Raw genomic sequence first — 19,149 nt, 5'->3', positions numbered from 1 at the left:
CCCCTTTGGCAGGGCTGTGAGCAGGGCAGGTGGTTCTTTTGGAGTCTTTGTTGCTGATGCTGGCATTTAAAATACATGTAGCCAGAAGAGTTCTGGAAGTCACAGAGGGGACAATATCTAGTAGGTAGAAGGCCTGGAAGACACACAACTTTCCCAATATCACCCAGGATTTCAAATGAGATCAGCCTGGTGGGAATAATAACTACCATTCATCAGAGCCCGTAGATGTCTCTGTTTTAGGCCTCCCAGCAATTCTGCATGATGAGGACAATACGACATAAAATGTCCAGGGTGCCCCAGAAGCTTCTGGATTCCTGATCCTTCTATTCTGGCCAACCTCAGGATCCACGAATTATTGCTAAACCTACTCTTGGCTGCAGGAAAGCAATAAATACTGGACTCATGGACTCTCTGTATGCCCGCCCCCCTTGAGAGAGAGGCATTTATCAGACCTATTAAATGGTGCCATCGTCTTTCTACTTTGCAAAAGGGACAGATGAAGTGTGACTCATGTTCTTGGTGGCGAGGGCAGGGGGGAGTCCTCAGAAAGCACTAATGAACCATTTTGCTTCTTAAAGCAGAGTGCAAACCTTCTCATCTCCTTCCACACACACCTGTGCTTTCTATATAAAGTGAGAAGAGGTGTGGTTTGGTTTGAAGGAGAATGATTTCTGCCCAGTTCGATTATAGATCCTCTGATCACTCTATTGCCGTGTCTCCAGAGAAGAGACTGTGGGTTTAAAAACTTGGGGGTGCATGGGAGACTCCTTGGGGACTGAGGAGAAAGCCCAGTCAGTTGATCTCCTTGTCTAGAGTGATGCTGATTTGCAGGGACCTGAGTTGGTTGATTCAGCCTGGGTGAGGGACTGGACAGGTGGGCGGGGTGTTTCAAAGGAAACTGCCCACCTCTGGAGAAATATAAGTGCCCTTAGAAAAGGTATAGAGTTCAATAAGATATAGTTTTTGTAATAACAAGTAACATAAAAGGTTGACTACTTAGTCTGGCTCAAACAACTTAATGTGTTTTCTGTACACAGTATCTCATTTGATCCTCACAACCACCCTAGGACGTCCATATGCAGATTTCCCCATTTTGCAGATGGGGAAACTGAGCTGCAAAGAAGTGAAATAACTCTCCCAGTTATGACTCCCACAGTTGTACGGTCATGAAATAACAAGATGGTACTTGTACTCAGGTCTGCCTAATTTGATGAGGGTCTGTAGGGGAGAGAAGCTGAGTTCAAAGAAATGTCTCTGGACAACGTCTAAGGGACCCTCTGAGTATAGGTTCGAGGGGCTCTGAAGAGAATCTTTATCCTGGGACCTCAGTGGCTTAAGTTTCTCAGAGAAATACTGCTGGCCTCAGACTAAAGCTGTAGAAAATGATGGCGTACTAGAAAAAGTAACTGGGAAAGACAGTAATAGCCTTTGGTGTGTGCCAATCTCAGCCAGACAGAATTGTGCAAAATAAGATTGTGCACGTATAATTTAGCTTAATGGGTATGTAGTGTAGACCCGAAGATTCCTTTGCACAAGATTAAAATTGTTGTACATGTTAAGTGCTTCCAGATGGAGAGGGCTTAGCCAGAACTGAGAAAGAGGGAGGGAGGTTAGAAGAGGAGGAGCAGCTGGAATTGGCTACTGTGGAGGGATACAAGAGACCCCTCATCCCCTGTCTTAGGGTAGAAGCTCCTCTTCCTTGGGTGCTAGTGATTAAGTCCAACACCAGAAACATGGCGAATCGGCCTCTTTGGGGGAGCTCGGAAAGCCAGGTAAATTGAGCTAAACCGTCTAGTGAAGAATGGCCTCCTTTCCTGCCTGAGACCCTCACCCCACACCCCACGCTTACCCTGGCTTTCTAACTGTGACTTCCTAAAAACATTCTCCTGCTATGCCTCATCTTTGCCAAGCATGGATCTTCATTTCACATTTGGGTTCTAAATTTCAAATCCAGCTCAGTCTGGTAATTTTAACAGTTGGGGAGAAAATGCGATTTAGTTCTAAGAAAAAAAGGCTCCAAAATCTTCTTGGAAATCAGCATTGTTCCCTTCATCATTGTAGCTCCTAATTCGATTTGATGAGCTAAATAAAAATAAGACAAAAACATGTGTATCAAATTTATGTAAAAATTGCTCAGGGGTTTAAAAATTAGAGAAGGGTTTCTAGCCAAACACATTTTCGGTTTCACTGAACACAAGGCGCTGGAAAAATCTTGAATTTGCCAAACCCAAAGAGCAGCCGCCAGGCTTGCTGAGCCTCCCTCCTGTCTTCCAAGGTCTGAAGCAGGGATTTCCGGCCAAGAAATGAATTCCACAAGGGGCCCCCGCCAACCAAGCATTGGCCTGACCATCAAATGTGGAGGCGTTCTGACTCTCGTCTGGTCCATAGCACCGTGGTTCCCCGTGTCACGGTGGAAGAGCAGCTTCTCCCCACCTAAGAGAAAGCCTCAGCCAGGGTCTCCCACATCCTTGCACAGGGAAGCTCATCAGCAGTCACCTTTCTTCGACTGTCCCGAAAGAGTTCAAGAGAAGGAAAGGATCAGGAGAGTCGGGCCCTGAGCCCAGACTCTCCACCTCTTCTCTTGCAGCATTTCTTCTCTCCGCCGCAATCCAGCGCACTTCCTGCTGTGTTACTCAGGCACCTTGGCACAGGTCTGCAGCCTAAACCCCCAGACGCTCTCGGCTCCGCGCTCCTCTCTGACCTGTAACGGGCCCTCACTAGAGCTAGGATTCCTCTTCGTGTTGCTTGCTTTCTGGCCTGCACTCCAAGGCTGCCGTTAGCCCCCTTTCGGGCTCTTGGAAGAACGGGGTCTTTTTCTTTGTGGGGACTACTTTGCAAAGCCGACCAACCCCTCCCTCAACTCTGCCTCCCCTCCTCCCGCCGCTGCCAGACTGAACCACAAGGAGCCCCATTTTCTCTTGGCTTCATTGTTCCTTTCCTTGGTGTTCAAAATTCCTGTCAGCTGCTTTTTCGTAACGTCAGCTGACTCATTCAGCTTGTTCTTGCTATTCTTCATCTGTTTTCTCTTTCCTCTGAAACCACCCTCTCTAAGAGAAGGAAGACCTTAGACTCCAATATCTCCGTGCCCATGTGACCTGCACTATGTTAGCCTGCCTTTCCCTTCCCTTAGGTGGGGTGAAAATGCCTGTAATCACAAGGTGCTAGAAGAAGCAAGGAAAAACATCTTTGGAACTATCTGGCACAAGGTCTGGTACATGGCCAGAGATGGTCAGGAAATGCTAGTCTTCCTTCCCCATCAGGTTCTGGAAGGCTTTCTGCTTAGGGATTCCCAGTCATCCATAGTAAGAGAGAACGACCCTTTTCTTTGGGCCTCTCCTGTTGTCTCTCATGAAATCATGAACATTATTTAAGATCTCATTGTTAATCATCTTAACGTTTAAAGTCCTCTTGAAAGCTTTTCATACCCCAAGCCAAAGTTGCACTTTGGGAAGGGGCATATTGTATTGTATTGTATAATTTCTGCAGTTCCATAAAAAAACAATATTGATGCATAATGGCATGGGGAAAAGCTGTACTGTATTAAGTGAAACAGAATATGGTTGTATATACAAAGAGCGTGATCGTTAGTAAAAAGGTATGTGTGTGTGTATACAAATATGCACATGAAGAAAATTTAATAAAATGATATCAGTAAATATCTTTGGGTAGTAGAGGAGGAAAAACTTGTTTAAAAAATTCCCTAGCCCCCTCAAAAATACCTTAGGAGGTGGTTTCATATAGTACTTAGAAGCTCAGATTGGTCAGTGTCTTGACTTCAAGCTCTGCCTCTTCACTTACTAGCTGGGTGACCTTGAGAAAGTTACTTTACCTAAATCTCAGCTTCCTCTTCAATAAAAAGAGGACAGTAGCACTGTTATACCCAGAAACTTAACAGAATAAATTAACAACATATATAAAGTACTTAGCCAGAACCAGGCACAATAAGTATTAGTTCCTTGGTCTTTCTCTGATTCTATCAAGATCACAAGATTTCACTGGCTCTTTACATAGAGATCATAAGTCCAATCATGTTTACTGAGCCAAAAACTAGGGAACGTGTCCTCAAAAGAATTAGAATTTGGGCGCAAGTTGGAATGTGAGACCAGTGAAGGAATCATCAGCCATAAACCCTGCGATTCCTGCTTCCTAAGAGACTAAGGGAATTCCAAAAAGGGAGAGGGACTCATATACTGTAAAGAAGATAACTAGATAACTAGAACAAGAAAAGAGGCAGGAGTGAGTCTGGTGTGAAGTAAAATTTGTCTTATGAGGTCACTGAGTTTGGAAGCTTAGCTCAATGGGCTATGAGCTATATAATAAACTAATTATTGTGGAGGGCCTTGAGCTTTAAGCAAGGGGAGTAGCATGCTAAATGTTGGGTAGAAGCCTGTCACAGCACATGGATGGGGGTCTGGGCGTGGTGGAGGGGTGAGGAGAGGCAGACCAGAGACTGAAACTTTGGCAGGAGGATGGGAGCTAGGACAGGGACTGCGAAAATGAAAACAAGGGGCATCTTAGAGACGTAGCAACAGAAAAATGTAACAAAAACATGGCCGTTTTAGAGGGTGCGGCAGAGTGCAATTTTCTAAAAATTAAAAATTCACTGCTTTCTAGCCTAGGAAAAGGGTAAGGTGTTGCTTATGGGGGACTGAGGAAGAAACCTAATTTTATACCTTTTTCCCTTTGAGTTTTCTGAACAATTAAAAACACAGCCACCAGTGCCTGGGATGAAAATAACTTTATAACCAGTATAAAGTTAGACTAGAAACTATCATTTGGATTTCAGACCGAAATGTTGTTCTTGTTCTTCTACTCTACCCAGATTTAATTTACCCGCTCGATAGCTGTGGTTCTCTTCTCCACACCCCACGGAAAGTGTTATTCCTAATATTTGCCTGTTGGAGGACAGGAGCAAGGGGAACAAGTGATGCTTATGGACAGATAGAAACCAAGGAGAAAACTCTAGGGGAGCCCAGTGTCCCATCCCATCTCCCTAGCCCTATAGCGGGAGAGGGCCTAGAAGTGATCTCTCACACTACAGTGCCTTGTGCCTCTGTGGACTGACGAACAAACCCCCCTAGAACCTCGAGTCTTGACAGAACAGTGTATTATCTGTATTTATATGTTCTTACCTTTCATAGATCTGTGACTTGGCTGGGCTCAGCTAGGTGGTTCTGTCTGGGAGTCTCATGTTACAGTTGGATGTCAGCTGGGGCTAGAGTCATCTGAAGACTAGATGGGTTGGAAGTCCAAAATGGCTCGCTCATGTAGCTGGCAGCAGACATTGGCTATCAGCTGGAAGTTCGGCTGGGGCAGCTACACATGGCCTCTTCATGGGGTCTCAGCTTTTCATAGCATGGCAGCTGGATTATGAGGGGAAAAAAGCTCAAGAGTGAGTGGTTCAAGACTGCCAAGCAGAAGTTATAAGGCTTTTTAAGCCTTCTTCTAGCCCCGGGGCGCCTGGGTGGCTTAGTCGATGAGTGTCTGCCTTGGCTCAGGTCATGATCCCAGGATTTGGGGATCATGCCCCGCATCAGGTTCCCTGCTCGGTGGGAAGCCTGCTTCTCCCTCTCCCACTGCCCCTACTTGTGTTCCTCTCTCTCACTGTGTCTCTCTCTGTCAAATAAATAAAATCTTAAAAACAAACAAACAAAAAAACCCACCAAAAAACACAAGACCTAGCTTCAGGGGCATCTGGGTGGCTCAGTCAGTTAAGCACCTGACTCTTGATTTCAGCTCAGGACAGGTTATCAGGGTGGAGGGATTGAACCCCACGTCAGGCTCTGTGTTCAGCGGTGAGTCCTCTTAAGATTCTCTCCCTCTCCTTCTGTCCCCTTCCCTGCCCTTCCATCCTTAAAATAAATTAAGAAATCTTAAAAAACAAATAAACAAACAAAAAACCCTAGCCTCAGAAGGCCTAGAACCATCATCTCTGTCACATACTAGTGGTCAGGGATATCACTAAGGCTGGTCCATATTTTGGGAGAGGGGAATTGGAATCCATCTTTTCACGGGTGAAACAGCGTGCTTGTACAGGGGGGGCAGGAATTGATAGAGGCCGTCTTGGAAGCTCTGTAGAAGTACTCTCCCTGCTGTGAAATCTTGAAGATTAGAGGAATAATCAGCTATCATTCCAGTGCAAACTAATGTAAATTGATGAGTTAGCTGTTTAGCTAGTTAACAGGGTTAATCTAGTTATCAGTATGGAGGCAGATTTACAAAGAAGCTAATTAAACATAAGTTATCAGGGTTCTTCACTTGGACCAACCCTTACTGAGTTCTGGTTATTGCTAGGAAATGTAGAATGTTCTAGGTGAGAGGAGAGGCAAGGTTACAGTCAGGAATCATTTCTTTGTAAACATTTCTCAAAAGAAAGGGACCTCATTTTCCACGGTTCAGGAACTTGTTACAGTTTCTTCCTTCATTTAAAAAAAAAAAAAGATTTTTTATCTACTTGAGAGAGAGGAAGTGGGGTGAGGGACAGAGGGAAAGAACTTTCAAGCAGACTCCCTGCTGAGCATGCCCCTGACCTGGGGCTCGATTTCATGACCCATGAGATCATAACATAAGCTAAAACCAAGAGACAGGCACGTAAATGACTGAGCCACCCAGGTGCTCCTTCTTCTCTTATTATTTTTATTTTATTTATTTATTTTTTAAAAGATTTATTTTTTTTAGAGAGTGGATGTATGCATGCAGGAGGGAGGGGCAGAGGGGGAGAGAGAGAGAGAGAGAATCCCAAGCAGTCTCCCCACTGAGTGCAGAGCCTGATATGGGGCTCAGTCCTGCCACCCCAAGATCATGACCTGAGCTGAAACCAAGAGCTGGACACAACCCACTGAGTCCTTCAGGTGCTGTTCTCACTTAAATAAACACATTAATATCTGTGTTTTTATTCATAATTGTTTCTGTATTCTTTTTTGTGAAGAGAGCTGCTAAAATTGTATAAATTTCAGGCCTCACAAACTATGGCTACTCCTACAAAAGAAAAATGGTGAGTTCTAGCTAGGGATGCTTTGGTAGTCTAGAACAATTGTGTTTGGCAGTTTTCTTTTTCTAGTTTTACTGAGATACAATTGATGTGTAACATTGTATAAGCTTAAAGTATACAGTGTGTTGATTTGATGCACTTGTGTACGTATATTACAAAATAATTAGCACCGTAGCCCTGTCACATCAGATCATTACTGCTTCTCTTGTGCTGAGAATAATATGAAAGCTTTACTCTCAGCACCTTTAAGTATATAATATAGTAATATACATAGATGTGTATATATTTTATGCATATACATATATACATAAAATGTATATACATATACGTGTGTGTGTGTGTGTGTGTGTGTGTGTGTGTGTGTGTGTGTGTAAAACACAGCATCTGCAGGTCATGTGTAACTACAGTTCCCATGCTGGCCTTGGTACCCCTGGTCTTCTAACTGGAAGTCTGTGCCCTTCCGCCGACATCCCCCGCATCTTTTCAGTTGGGGTGCTTTACTCTTGGAGGCTGTCTGCTCCCCTTTCACCACCACCATCACCACCACTTTGAAAATATGTGTGGGATGGGGCGGGGAATCCCATTAAAAGAGTATAGAGAAGCTGCTTTTATTTGACTAAGGTGCCGTCTGACCCTACATCTAGGAAAGATTCTGTGACTTCACTTGTCCTCCATCTGCATCTCTAACTCTCTGGTCTAGCTGTAAAAATCACTTGTGTGTGTGCATGTGACATTTTCCTGGCTTGTTTCCATGGGGAAATGACTTGGGAAGTAACTAGCTATTTGAATAAAACCAGAATTTGACATTTACTTTGACACCAAAAATTCTGACTTGGCAACTCAAAATTTATGGTCACACAAGGGAGCCAACCTCTCTATTGTGTCAAATATTTCTTCTCATTGGAGATTATTTTGCTCTGATTCCCTTCTAAAAAATAATAATTTCACTTGAATGTTTCAGTTAAACATGTAGTATCTTTTTTTTTTGCATTTATTTATTGCATTACACACGGAAGAATAGTTTGAGAAGTTTGTTTAAAAATGCAAATCCCAGGGTGCCTGGCTGGCTCAGTTGGTAGAGCATGAGACTCTTGATCTTGGGGTCCTGAGTTCAAGCTCTATGTGGGTGTACGGTTTAATGTAAAAAATAAGAATAAAAAAGAAAAATAGATTTAATCATTTATAAAGAAGATGCATGCCTGTGATCTCACTGACATAAAATGACATCCATACCTCAGTGGCCACCAGACCATTCAGCAGATCATAGGCAAGCATGGCATCATTGGCTGTGATGTTTGAAGATCTTTTTTTTTTTTTTTTCTTTGAGAGTGGAAGAGAGAAGTGGGGTGGGGGGACAGGCGGGAGCAGAGGAGAGGGAGAGAGAATCTTAAGAAGGCTCCACACCAAGCATGGAGCTCGATGTGGGGCTCAATCTCACAACCCTGAGATCATGCCCTGGGCCGAAATTCAGAGTGGGACGCTTGATTGACAGAGCCACCCAGGCGCCCCTGAAGACCACTCTTTAACATCTGTTTATATTTTTTTATTATTTGAGTGTTCTTGGACCATGTGTGGTCAGACACAGTATGTCTTCTTTCCTGAAGTGAGATACATAGTAACTCACTCTCCTGCTCTCTGGAGATCTCTGAAATCCTGCCATGGTGCAAAAAGTCCTGTGCAGCAATAACACAGTCTGGTTATGTGGTTTTGTTAGGTCCCAATGGCCGGAAGTAGCAGTCCTTTTTTTATTTCTTCGTCAGGTGGTGATAGGACTTACCCTCTCAACCAGGACATTTTTGAGAGTCAGTGTGGACATCTTTAATAATTATGCTGGGAAAACAGCACAAACCAAAACTATCTCATGCACATTGGGACGCAGGGTCACTCTGTGTGTGTCCTCACTGGAGTTGACACGACTCAGTCCACCTACACTGCACCCACAGGCATTCACTCACAGGCTGAGGTTTCTTCTGACCTTTAGCTCTGTAAATGGGCATTTTAATGAATACAAACTTATTCCTCAGATGATCGATAAACTAGATTCAAGCCATTCATTCACTGATTCATTCACTAAGCCTTTACTTCGTGGTGCACAAGCCAGTGAAAGACCAAAGAAAGGAGTAGATCATGGGAGTAGCCCAGCATGTAAAGGAAATTCCTTCCTACGGCTTATTACCTCACTGAGCTGCAAAGCACTGGTCTCATGAGGAGAAAACGAAAGCCTCCTGCTAGAGTGGCCAGCCGGTAGCACTGGGTTCAGCTTCAGGCTTCTTACCTAATACTTCCACTGATATAGAAACATTTCAGCTATTAAGTTGTATCCATCCTCAAAAGTCACATGTTTACTTTGTCTGCAGACTGCAAAAGAAAAAGCAAACCCACAAGAATATCTGTGGTATATTTCAAATATAAAATTATGCCCACAGCCCAGAGAGCCGGCTCCTTTTGGGGAGCGTGGGTAGCCAGACTATTTGTAATATTTAAATGTCCCTTGATGCGTTTGCAGTCAGATGCTCCGAGGTCATGGGGCCCATCACATACAGCCCTAAGTCCTCCTATGATGAGTCAGAGAACATTAATGCCGTAAGCATCCCCAGCGACCACCGCATCCTAACCCTTCATTTCACTACAGAGACACTGAAGTTTTGAAAGGTTGTATCTTCTCCCTCACCATTCCTCAGTGAAAATCCAGTGCTGTGGCCAAACCAGATGCTATAAAGCTGCCCAAGCACACCCGCCCTCTCTCCCCTCCCCAGGCTTTGGCCCCTGAAGCTCCCACTGTGTGTCAGACATGTGATCCCACTCCTTCCTCCTCACATGCCGTGTGATGAGTCACTGCTGCCTTCCACATTCCCTACAGGTGGTCAGTAGACTTTGAAAATGTGAACGACCAGGTGGTTTTGCCTAAATTTTAAGGAACGAGGTGGGTTTCAAACCCAAGTCTTTTGCCACCAAATTCAATGTGTGTTTCATGACACCATGGAGATAGGGTCACAAGAGAGACTCTGCATGCTGTCTTGGTGGCTTTCCAGAATGCCAGCATTGAAATAATCGGCTTCGTTCATAGGACTGAACCACAAGGAAATATGGTGGAGTTTTAGGGGTTTTGGGGTACAAGCGCCATATTCAAAGTTCTCTAGGTTGAGCTTTTGAGTTGGCTACATGGGGTAGAGAGGATAAGACCTTGTCCTCTCCTTATTTTCTACTACCTGTCATCATCCTTATCTTGGGAACCATCTGGCTTTCCTGCCAAGAACACTATTAAGAGTCCCAATCACTGTTACTTTAAAAGAGACTTGTCCTTGAACTCCAAGGCCCTTGAGCCCACTCTGAACCCTCTCCTTCCACAAACTAGCTTACTTTCAGGTGGACTGCCCAGAGATCAATGCCCTAAGATAATAACATGTGGTACATTAGAATTTTTGGTTTCCTTCCATGTCACCTCATTTGATCTTCCTAAGAGCTTTGTGAGAGAAGTGAAGCAGATGCTATCATATATATATTTTTTATTTTTAAACAATTATTTCAGAGATGAGAAGATTGAGAACAAAAGAAAATAAGTGGTGGGGCGCCTGGGTGGCTCAGTGGGTTAAGCCTCTGCCTTTGGCTCAGGTTATAATCTCAAGGTCCTGGGATCGAGCCCCGCATCAGGCTCTCTGCTCAGCAGGGAGCCTACTTCTTCTCCTCTCTCTGTCTACTTGCAGTCTCTCTCTGTCAAATAAATAAATAAAATCTTCAGAAAGAAAGAAAAAGAAGATAAATGGCTTCTCTTAAGTCCCAAAGGTGGTTAGAAGCAGAGACCTGAAGTGGGGGCTTTTGATCCCATAGGCAGGGCTCTTGTTCCTCCCAAAAAGCCAGGTCTGAGTTGTGCAAGCTTATGGGCCTCTGCTGAGTGCTTCAGAGGGAAAAAAGGTTGGTGAATTGGCGGAGCTGATAAAGCTGGAAAAGCCACAAGGGCATCCTAGAGAAGCAGCCCAGATCTGACAAATGGAAGAATTGATGGGCTCTTTTTAAAAGTAGCTTCGAGAAGCCTCCATCGGCTTACACCCATGTGAACTATCTTAACATGCCACCGAAGGTTCCTCTGTAGTAGAGCGGAGAGGCGAACACACATTTCCCACAAACGCTGAAGCAGCAGCCTGCGGCCAAGCCCTGAGTGGTGGGACTGGATGAAAGCTTGCTTGTCGCAAGCGCCTGTGTCCGCCAGTGCCCAGTGATGACACTAAGGACATCTCTAAGTGCTCTGCCACCAGGAGCCTGGGGACAGCAGTCCGCACTCGGCTCATTCAGGGGCACATTGGCCAAGGCTCTTCTGTGCCCCAAGATTCCCTCCTGCTCCCTCCTGTACACTGAGTTTTTTGTCAGCAGATCCAGTGAAGACAGGGAAGGAAAAGGAGAGAGTCTGCAACTTCCATTAAGTTTCAGCACACTGCCTTCGGGTGACTGCGTGGCAGAGGTAACAAGTCAAATCCGCTCGGTCACCCGATTAGAGCAGCCTCTGAATAGATCTCTGACGCGGAATGATTTTTTTTCCTCCCTTCCTCGCATTTCTTCTTTGTCTCAGCAAGTATGTCCCGAAGATCTATTGTTACTTACTATGAAAAATACTGTGAGCACGAGAAGAAATGCAAAGTGGGATCTCTGGCCAGAGGGTGGGTTTGGGGAGGGGAGAGAAGAGGCCCAAGTCACTGTGTTCGTGGTCAGCAGAACAAGGGTAGATGTGCAGTGAGGCAGATGCTTCTCTTGGCTGCTTATTGAATGCTCCCCAAATGCTAGCTCCCTGTTCTGTGTTCTGGGGATAGAAACAGAGAGGGCAGCTCAGACCTTTCCCCTTGAGGAGCCTACTGCCTCTGACCCTGTTTCCGAGGCAAGGCTCCCCCACCACTTGCATTAGAATTACCTGGCCTTTGTCTAAAGCTGATGCCTGGGTTCAGATTGACACAATCAGAATGTTAAAGGTGGGCCCTTGAATCTCAAGTTGTTGGGTAAGCACCCCCGGTGATTCTTCTTCTTCTTCTTCTTTTCTATTTTTTTTTAAGATTTTATTTATTTATTTGACAGAGAGAGTATACAAGCAGACGGAATGGCAGAGGGACGGGGAGAAACAGGCCTCTTGCTGAGCAGGGAGCCCGAGGCGGGGCTCAATCCCAGGAACCTGGGATCATGACCTGAACCGAAGGCAGATGCTTAACTGACTGAGCCACCCAGGCGCCCCAGCCCCAGGTGATTCTTAGGCATAGGAGAGTTTGAGCATGATCTTGTGGCAGAGACAAACAAGGGGACCCAAACAGGTACAGCTAGGGAAGAGCTGTGCTGGGGGGGGGGGGGGGGTGTGGGCTTGTGACTACAAAGACTGGGGAAGAGGAATGGACCCTGCTTGTTGGTTTCCTTCAGGATGGCAGCAAAGGGGGGCACTGCACCCCCCAGTCTAACACCACGTCCAGAGGAAGGAACGGGAGGCCCAGGAAGGGACCTGTGCGAAGTAACCTCCCTTGTTGAGATCTTTGTTCAAACAGTGCCTTCCCAGAGAGGCCTGCTATAGCCAGGTCTTCTAGAAGGACTCTCTTACCATTTTTCTTATTTTTTTTTTATTTTAAATTCAATTAATGAACATATAATGTATTATTGTTTTCAAAGGTAGAGTTCGGTCACTCGTCAGTCTTATGTAAGACCCGGTGCTCATTATACCGCGTGCCTTCCTGAATCTGTCACTCAGTGACCCCATCTTGTCGTTCTTCTTACTCCGACGTGTCCTCAGAGCACCTCTCCTCTTCTGACATTGGCGTCTGTGTGTCTGTCTAGTCTACTAGTGCAGAAGTTTTGTGGAACTGAGGGGCACCTGCATGGCTCAGTCAGTTAAGCCTCTGACTCTTCATTTTGGCTTGGGACATGATCTTAAGATCATGAGAACGAGCCCCACATCCGGCTCCCAGTGCATAGAGCCTGCTGAAGACTGTTTCTCTCCCTCTTCCTCTCCCCTTCCCACCCTCCAAAGAAGCTGTGAGAGACCTCACAGCTGTATCTGCAGTGCCTAGAAAAGTAGCTGGCTCATAGTAAGTGCTCAGTAAACACGTGAAGGTGCTTCTAGGTGGGCAGACAGATCCACACTGGCCCCGTCTCTCAGCTGCTCAAATTACATTGCTCTCAAAGACTGCAAGAATCTCAACGATTCCTGTGGCCTTTCTCTTCCTTCTTGGCAGCCAGGAACATTGGAAGGAGCCACAAGAAGCCCTGACCTCGTTCCCCAGCTCTCCTCCAGACAGAGGCATTTGCATAGTACATGTCTCCCCTACTGGGCCCCGCAGAGACACTCTTCCTGGTGTCTGGGTCCTGGGGAGCCTCAGAGCCATTAGTTAAATGTGTGGCTTCCTGGAATATCAAGAAACTATTTACAGAATGAAGAGGGAACTTTGAGAGGTGAGTGTGGTCTGATAGAGGAAGGCCAATGGCAACTTCAGGGAGAAGAGTCCAGAGCCTGGCAGAATCCTCTGGAGCCCTTGCCTCTGGGACGATAGGCATGCAACGGGCTGTCCTGTGCTGCAGCCCGGTTTTTCTGAGAGCTTTCTCACAAAATGTTCTGCATCACAGGTTAATGTATAAGACACGAGTTGTAAGTGGAAAGTTGGCAGAGTCCTTTGGAAATTGGCTAAAGGGCAGGAAATAAAGGGTAGCAATAAAAACCTAAAAGGATGTTAATTGGGGAGTGCCTCAGGGAACAGGGTTGAGACCAGCTTTTTATTATTTACATTAAAAATACTTGAGAATGGTTTTGAAAGGATTTTCATGTTGGCTAATGAAACTGCATTAGAGAACTGTGTGTGGAAATGTGAACAGTGGAATTAGGGAAGGATTCAATTTATTGATGGTATTGAAGAGAGCATTTTCTAACATGTTTCTGTGCACCAATCCAAACCCATTCTGCTGGCTAGACTTCCATTTGAGTAGTGGGCAGGATGACTTAAGATTACACAACTCGAATCTCTACATATTTTTGGCCAGCAGGAAAGCACCTGAAGGGATTCTGGCATCCTAAACCCAGGGTAGTCCTGAAATTAAATGGAGGTTATCTTCAGACCTAGAAATCCTTCTTTTAGAAGGAGCTAGAAGACAGATAGAATATCCTACTTAGCTACAGGCATGAGATTGGAACTGGGATGTCTGATATCAGCACCCCACCTCCCATAACCTTTTTTATTCTGCGGAGTTCAGATTTTCACAGAAATGTATTGTAGATATACCCCAGTAGGAAGCTAGCAGAATCATTCCATCCTGGAAATAATACAGTGAGCCAGGACTGGGGAACCCAGAGCCAACATTTGCTGTCCTCTCTAAAGCCTGCCACAGAGGACAGGCTGGAGGCATCACGGAGGCCACCACGCCCTGGATTCCCTTGCTTGCAAGCCTGGGCCAGTAGGAATCCCATTCAGCCTCACTACTCAGAGTGTGGTTCCGGGACCCAGGGCATCGGCATCATGCGGGAGTGAGCTAGAAATGCAGCCTTTCTAGCCATACCCAGAGCTGAATTTGAGTCCACATTTTAGCAGGATCCCCCCCGGACTCCTAGGCATGTTAGCATTTGAGAAGCACTGCTGTAACATTTGTGACACCCAGGAATCACAAGAAAATACACCAAAGGGGATTTGGTAGGTTCCATGGAGTGAAAACTGGACCACATGAGTTCAGTGGCCTGAAGATAGAATTCGGGCATTTGGGATTTTCCAGTCTGCTGTAAACTAAAGATTCCCCTTGTTGTTTTCTTCAATTTGGCTTCATAAGGCCCAGTGCCTTCTCTAGGAGGTAAACTTACCCTTGAAGTGGACATCCCTTTTGAGGCAATGTTAAAAGCCAGTCCAGGATACCCCTGAGTTCTCTTCCCCTGAGTGTGGGGCACTAGCTAGTTGTTATCACCTAGTTAGCAGACCATAGAGGCGTGGTACCTGGAGGCTGCTTTTCACCTGCGCTCATTTTCCAAGAGCTCTGTGGGTAGGTGTGTAGTATTTTGTTGATTTCTGCTGCTGGGTGTAGGCTATGTCGGGGTGTCACAGGCTTGAACAAACCTTTCTAAACTGTAGGAGGCTTGGCTTTCAAAGATGTGGGTTTGAGCAGCCTCTGAGCCTCTTAGAATGGAATTCTTTTTAGGTTTGCGATGACCTAACACCGACTGTGTGTTATGGGGCACACGGCTGCTTAAACTCCAACCTCCTTCTTCTCCCTGCCCCTCCTCTGGCCTATAGCTTTCACTCAGACTTGCTTTTAGAAGATAGGAGAGAGAAATGGAGGAGTTGAAGGAACTAGAAGATTGATGACACTGACCTGCGTTTGTCCTTAGCTCATGGGGTGGTGTACATAGGGGCTGTTTCTGCCAAATTAGGAGGGAATAGCAATGAAACCCCAAGCTCTTTTGCTGCCAGAGTTGGGTGAAAATAGAGTTGTGACCTAAACCAAATACTGCTTCATTTTTATTCTTTCTAGTTTTGTCAAGGTTATACCATTCTCCTGAAGAATGGGTGGATATTGAAATACTGGATCATTCCAGGTCCTAGGGATGAGGAAAGACATCACATTTGCCAAGATACAGTTTGGAGACTCAGACTTAGCATGTGTCCTTTCTAACTGAGGCTAGACTGAGGCCCCTCAAATCTTAGTATAGTTCTGAGCCCTGTCCTTACATGAGAGGAGTCCTGCCCCCAGGGCCTCAAACAAGTCAACCAAAAAGTGATTCCTGTGAGCCCATTAAACAAGTGCATCTCCTCAGTCCTAGACAAATACACACAGAGGAACTACCGAAGATGCAAGGCTGGCCTTCTCTCCCCCGCAGACAGAGCCCAGAAGCAGGGAGCTCTGCTATCCATCTTTATACTTAGAGCATCTGGCCCAGAGCGGGCCCTTAGTTAAGTATTTGTGGAATGGATGTACAAAGGAAGGAAGGGGGCAAGCTCTGAGTGCTCTTCTGGCTAGCACAGTATTTATCATAGGTATTGTGCTAGCTGTGTCTCTGGCATTGCATTTCCAATCCATTCTTCCTTGTCAACTATGAAGCCCATCTGGTGAGCCCCATATGTCTATACAGCAAGTCTCTGAAGGAGGCTACCCCTGGCCCCAGAGCTGGCTGCACAACCAAGCGCCTTAGAGTACGTCCCTAAAAACCCCTAGGCTAGAGGGGAAATGAGAAAGGAATTCAGAAGCTCATTTGTTGTGTGAAATAATGCGCTCTCTACCTCTGAAGTAGGAATGTTCCCATTCTTTTCAGGTAAGAGTCTACGATCTCTCCAGATATGAGCATGGAGCAGATGATGTGCTGATCTTGGCCACTGACGGACTCTGGGATGTTTTATCAAATGAAGAAGTGGCAGAAGCCGTCACTCAGTTTCTTCCTAACTGTGACCCAGATGACCCTCACAGGTTTGTGCATTTCGATAATGGTTGGGTTGATCCTCGAGCCAGTTCTCACTGTGGGACTGAAATAATAATGCTGGGAGTGGATATGGATGGATTAGGAACTGCAAAAGGTACAATGTTTCTTACCAGATGTACTTTCACAGTCAAATAAAAATTCTCCTTAAGTCGAACCTAGATGCAAGCGGTAGAGAATGTGATTTGTAAGATACTTCAGCAGCCTGTTTTTCACTTTCTTTCTTCATAATTCCAAAGTGAGAATAATCCAATTTGTGATCCTTTTCAGGAGAGTAATACCAAATGCTGCTGGCATTGATTTTTATCCATTGGGATAGGATTTCTTTTGAGAAATGTAGGGAAAGGAGAGAAAAATTAGAGGAGGTTTTCACTTGTAGCATAATGGCAGTGTAAGTATCCCACACAACTCTAGGTGAGTCTCAGAAATAAACAAAAGTCCCCTCAGGAGAAAGGCAGTGTTCACTTAGAACACAAGGAAACAAGTCACCATGAGTAAAAGCCAGTAATAGCAGCAGACAGTGGAGTGTAACCTAGAAGTATTTCATTCTTGAATTTGTCAGCCAAAAATGGAAATATTTTAACTTTTCAGAAATGGGTTTGTTTTTTTTTTTTTCCAGAAATATTTTTAAAGGTGTTGAAAATAGAGGGTGCCTGGGTGGTTCAGTCATTAAGCATCTGCCTTCAGTTCAGGTCATGATCCCAGGGTCTTGGGATTGAGCCCCGCATCAGGCTCTCTGCTCTGCGGGAACCCTGTTTCTCCCTCCCCACTGCTTGTGTCCCCTCTTACTCTCTCTGTCTCTCTCTGTCAAATAAATAAATAAAATCTTTTTTTAAAAAGAAGTGTTAAAAATGGGAATAAGGACAAGAGACTATAAATTGACTACACAGATTTTAAAAATAAGGAAATGGAATTTCAGGAGACGACAGATATAAAAGTGAGAGTTAAAAATTCAGTGCATTAAACAGATTGGGGATAGCTGAAGAAAACACTGGTAAGCTAGAAAATTGAATAGTCCAGAATATGGCTCAGAGAGCCAAAGAGGAGGGAAAAATATAAAAATGAGATTATGAGTCTAGGGGAATGACCTAAGATGCTCTCAATTCCAAAAAGGAAATACTGTAGATGAGAAGAAAAAGAAAAAGTTCCATAATGGTTGAATGATGATAGTAAACTGAAGATCCAGAAAGCCCAAGATCTTAAGCAAAAGAAATGGAAATTATTAGTACTTCATAATGAAACTGAAGAACTTTAACCAAACAAAATAATGAAAGCAGCCAGAAAGAAAGGCAAAAGAGATCTATATAAATAACTAGACCAAAAGCTGACTTTTCAGAAACAACAATGGGATCCAAAAGACAGTGGAGTTATATCTTCAGTTGTCTAAGAATATTTTATTAACATGAAAGGTTTTTTTTAACATATATGGAAGAATTTTTCTTATGTTGTAAAAATATCATTAAAAAGGATAAATCAAAGACATTTTTAGGCAAAACACAACCTGAGGAATTTTAATACTAACCAAACTGCTCTGAAGGAAATCCCAAAGGATGCACTCAGATTTAAAAAAAGGAAATGGCCCCAGATGGAAGATCTGAGAAGTAAAATGGCTTATTAAGGTAAAAGCTTAGTAAATTTGTAGATACATTGGCTATATACAAAACAGAAACAATGTCTAATGTGGGGTACTAAAAATGGTAGAATTAAAATACTAAATAAAAACAATTAATTGGCAAGCGGGATTGGCAAATCAGTTACAGTGTGCTATAATTCTGTTAGAAAAGAGGTTCTCTTAAAAGAGTTTAACGTTAGGGGCACCTGGGTGGCTCAGTGGGTTGGGGCCTCTGCCTTTGGCCCAGGTCCTGGGATCGAGCCCTGCATCAGGCTCTCTACTCAGCGAAGAGCCTTCTTCTCTCCCGCCTTCTTCTTCCCCCGCCTGCCTCTCTGCCTACTTGTGATCTCTGTCAAATAAATAAATAAAATCTTTAAAAAAAAAAAAAAAGGAGATTAACTTTAGACTCTAAATATGTTTAAGTAGCTAAGAAAACTATAGAAAACAAACAGAATGTATAAATTTTCAATTAAGCAAGGGAGGTAAAACCTACATGGAATCAGAAACCAAACTTATACATAATTTATAAATCAAAAACTTTGAAATTACTTGGGTTTGGGGCTACTTGGGTGGTACATTCAGTTGGGTGTCCAACACTTGGTTGGCTCAGGTTGTGATCTCAGGGTCATGCAATGGGGCCCCATGTCAGGCTCTGCACTCGGCACAGAGTCTGCTTGAGTTTCTCTCTCTCTTTCTCATGTGCATGCTTGTTCTCACGTGCTCTCTCTCGCTCTCTCTCTCTCAAATAAATAAATCTTAAATAAAAGATTACTTGAGTTTGAATAATGGAAGATACTACATATCAAAACTTAAAAAGGCTGAACTTCGAGCCTTTTATTTTTTAATTTTGGTGTAACTGAATAAGCTATGCATAGATAAAGATTCTACTCACCCCTGACCTGCCAGAAATACCTATATCCCCTCTATGTTATAAGATAGCTCTTTCTGGAACTCCCCACTATATCCCAAGAAAACCCTGGTCACAAGCTCTAGACTCCTTAGCACAGAGAAAGATTTTCTCAGACTAGGACCTCAGGGACTGAATTGTGTTATGGGGCTAGTTCTGTCTATATTACCACATAAACATGTACCTAAGGCCTCTTATAACTTCTAAATTCTAGGAGCCAAAGGAGT

General features: G+C 44.4%; 1 protein-coding gene across 2 annotated transcripts in view; it reads left to right on the top strand.

The window, feature by feature from the left end:
* PPM1H (protein phosphatase, Mg2+/Mn2+ dependent 1H) overlaps positions 1-19,149 on the top strand; it is a 252,170-nt gene that overhangs the window by 215,282 nt on the left and 17,739 nt on the right. For both annotated transcript variants that reach the window (XM_032348853.1, XM_032348852.1), the window contains one exon: positions 16,242-16,393. In XM_032348853.1, the coding sequence (XP_032204744.1) occupies positions 16,242-16,393 (152 nt within the window). The remainder of the gene's footprint in view (positions 1-16,241; positions 16,394-19,149) is intronic.

The sequence above is a fragment of the Mustela erminea genome, chromosome 6 (assembly GCF_009829155.1).
Source record: "Mustela erminea isolate mMusErm1 chromosome 6, mMusErm1.Pri, whole genome shotgun sequence".
NCBI classification, from domain to species: domain Eukaryota; kingdom Metazoa; phylum Chordata; class Mammalia; order Carnivora; family Mustelidae; genus Mustela; species Mustela erminea.
Note: the sequence above shows the minus strand (reverse complement) of the source record. Positions and strands in the feature narration are given on the sequence as shown.